The sequence below is a fragment of the Bison bison genome, unplaced genomic scaffold (assembly GCF_000754665.1).
Source record: "Bison bison bison isolate TAMUID 2011002044 unplaced genomic scaffold, Bison_UMD1.0 scf7180017864221, whole genome shotgun sequence".
NCBI lineage: Eukaryota > Metazoa > Chordata > Mammalia > Artiodactyla > Bovidae > Bison > Bison bison.
The window spans coordinates 703,083-705,967 of NW_011494793.1; the positions used below are offsets into that span (position 1 = coordinate 703,083).

At 56.7% G+C, this 2,885-nt stretch overlaps 1 protein-coding gene across 1 annotated transcript in view; it reads right to left on the reverse strand.

Annotated features, from left to right (window-relative positions):
• The window catches only part of SLC35E1 (solute carrier family 35, member E1), a gene marked incomplete at its 5' end in the record, with an annotated part of 19,046 nt that extends 16,164 nt beyond the window's left edge, over positions 1–2,882 (reverse strand). Inside the window, 2 exons of the mRNA XM_010845672.1 lie at positions 2,224–2,294; positions 2,699–2,882. Of these exons, the coding sequence (XP_010843974.1) occupies positions 2,224–2,294; positions 2,699–2,882 (255 nt within the window). The remainder of the gene's footprint in view (positions 1–2,223; positions 2,295–2,698) is intronic.
• Positions 2,883–2,885: the final 3 nt, after the last annotated feature.

Sequence of the window (2,885 nt, forward strand, 5' to 3'; positions counted from 1 at the left end):
CTGGGGGGGGCCGGCCTGCCCTCCCCTCCCCAGGGGGCCACCCCCTGCCACTCTGCATGCAGGTGTTAGCTGGGACCGTAACACTCTGGGGAGTCAGGCAGAGGCAGATGGTTCTCAGAGTACCCGAGGGCAGGGCCGTGTCACTGTGGGCGCCCCAGCCATGCCAACACCCCCATTACATTAAGAGCCACAAGCCAGGGCTGGTCCTAACAGGATCTACCCAGCTGCCGCCACCAACACCAGGATCTGAAACTGTTAGCCTCTGATGGGTTTCCTGGGTCCCTTTTATTTTGCACTCTTCCAACATGCAGTTATCCCTAGTGAGGACACTCCCCCTACACCTTCTTCAGCTGGAGATCTCCGTTCCCTTCAGGGGTCACAGTTCACAAAGGCCAAGAACTTTCCCTGACCCAGTGCCCCCTAGACAGGGTAAGGTTGCCCAGCTGTGTGTTTTGGGAACAGCGCTCTCCACCCACTAGAAGCACCCTTTACATCGTCTGCATCCCTGCACTCCTTTAGGGCAGCTCTTTGTTCACTGCTCTATGCTGGTACCTGGCACTTAGCGGGCACCCAACAACTGCTGGCTCCAAGAACGAGTAGTGAGTGCTGTGACCGGGGTCTTCCAGAAGGGTCAAGCATTTCCGGGCCTGGAAAGTCCCTGGAACTCTCACAGCTAAATAGGCTCCCAACTTCCAGAGAAATAGGGTCCGTCCCCAACATTTGGCTTTCCTTACTCCTGGCTCATCCTTCCCCTACAAACGATACTCATAAAGCACTCTGGGGACTTCCCTGATTGAGACTCTGCTCCCAATGCAGGGGGCTGAGGTTTGATCTCTGTTCAGGGAACTAAGATCCCACATTTGGCACAGAATGGCCAAAACAAACAACTAAAGAGATTAAAAACAAACAAAAAAATACTTCAGAGATTTGGGAGGGGGTGGTGAAGCTCCACCCCCATCCCCACATACACAGGGTAAGACAGCTCTGAAGTCCAGAATCCCTGCCCCTCACTACTGGCTGGTCCTCAGGCTCTTCCTTTTGAAGGCTCATTGCTTTCCCCGAGATGAAATGATCACCAGCCTTACCTGGAAAGGGTGGGGCCACAACTTAATCTGTCGTCATCATCATTAGTCTCCTGCCTAAGCCATTCCCCTGTCTCTCCTCCCTGTGAAAGGTTCTGGCTCCCTGCCCAAGCTGGGTACAATGACCCTTACCACAGGAAACCTGATAAACACAGTGTGATACTGAGAGAGGCAAGACACACACCTCCTGGCCAACTCCGACCTGGGGAGACCAGGCACATCTGACAGCACTTTGGGGGTGGGTTGCAGGGCACACCAGATCTGGCAGGGGACAAGACTGACCGAAAGCAGACACCAGCCAGGGGTGGCCCCATTTCTATAAGCTGATCCAGGGCACTGCCGTTCTAAGTTACATAAAATACAGGATGCCAGAAACCAACCACATAGAGAAGAGGCGCTCTGTCCAGCATGAAATGGATTCCAGCTGGGACAACAGGAATCCCACTTCCACTTAAGGACACAGGGCAAGGCTGTCTCTGGCTGAAGCCACAGCTCCTCTCACTCCAAGCCAGGAAATACCCTGGCTTGGCATCTCGAACAGACCCTGGATTGTGCCCAGAGCATCTTCCCCATGCAGCCCTGGGCTCTGCGGGCTGCCATCACTTCCATTTCCAGACATTCACAATTCCTGGCTGTTTTTATTTCGAAGACTTTGCTGGGCTTTGCCAAAATCAGATTCCTCTGACTAGCTTCTCACTTCTGACCCCAGAAATCCTGAGCCTGACCACTATCTCTTGCAAAGATGTAAAACTCTGTCAGAGTTCCGTTCCAGCAAGGAGTCAGATGTTCCAACCCTCATTCCACTGGAGGGGGTGGTCTGGTCAAGATGGGACCAAGTTATCCAAGTTGCCTACCAGCAACCCCAGGATGGGAATCCAAACAGGGAGGAAGGCTGGATCTGAGATGGGCAGCAGCATCCTGAGGCCACACATCAGAAACAACTCAGGAACACACACCCCACTTGCTACTGCCCCGGGGGGTGATTCCAGAACGTTAGCAGCAAAAGAGGTCTAGAAGATGACTTCCTTATTTGACAGGAAGCCAGGCAGCCTGCAGACCAGGAACCTGGACCACGTCACCAGCTCAGCAACAGCTGGGAAGCCTCTGGGGCCCCCACCGGCCCAGAGCCCGCCTAGGTTACCTTGGTGCTCTGTTTCTCCTTCATGATGATCCGGGACAGGAGGACCACCCAGATGGGCATGGTGGCCTTGACTGCAAAGAGAGGGTAGGGGCATTCAGGGAGCTGCGCTAGTCCCAGAACCCACTCTGGGACCTGTCCCAACCCCACTAGGGGGGAGGGGTGAGAAGGCTTGGCTGCCCCTCAAGCCACTTCAGCTCTTCTCTATCTGTGGGCCTTCCCCGAACCCAACACTTCTGATCCGCCCTGCTCACTTCCCAGCTTTCTTCTCAGTCCCTTCCCTCCCGGAGACCCCTGTGCGTGTCCCTCTCTTGCTAAAAGCTTTGGCGGCCTCCAGCGCCTTCTGGACTGAAACGGACTTCTCAGCCCGACATTCCAGACCGTCGAGGGCACCCCAGCCGGCGCACTCCGACCCAAGCGTCAAAGCCCCAGGTGGCGTGCGCCAGCCGCCGCCCCCTAGGCCAGCCTGGGCACCCACCGGTGTGCGCGTAGGACACGGGCACCTTCCATATGCTGACGTGCGCGGACACTGATGCGAAGTACTTGCCGAAGGCGAGCGGCAACACGTAGCGCGGGTAGAAGCGCGGCGGTAGCAGCGGGCCGGACGACTGATGCGGACCCGGCCCAGGGCCCGAGACGGGCGGCGCCGGGGGCACGCGCCAGGC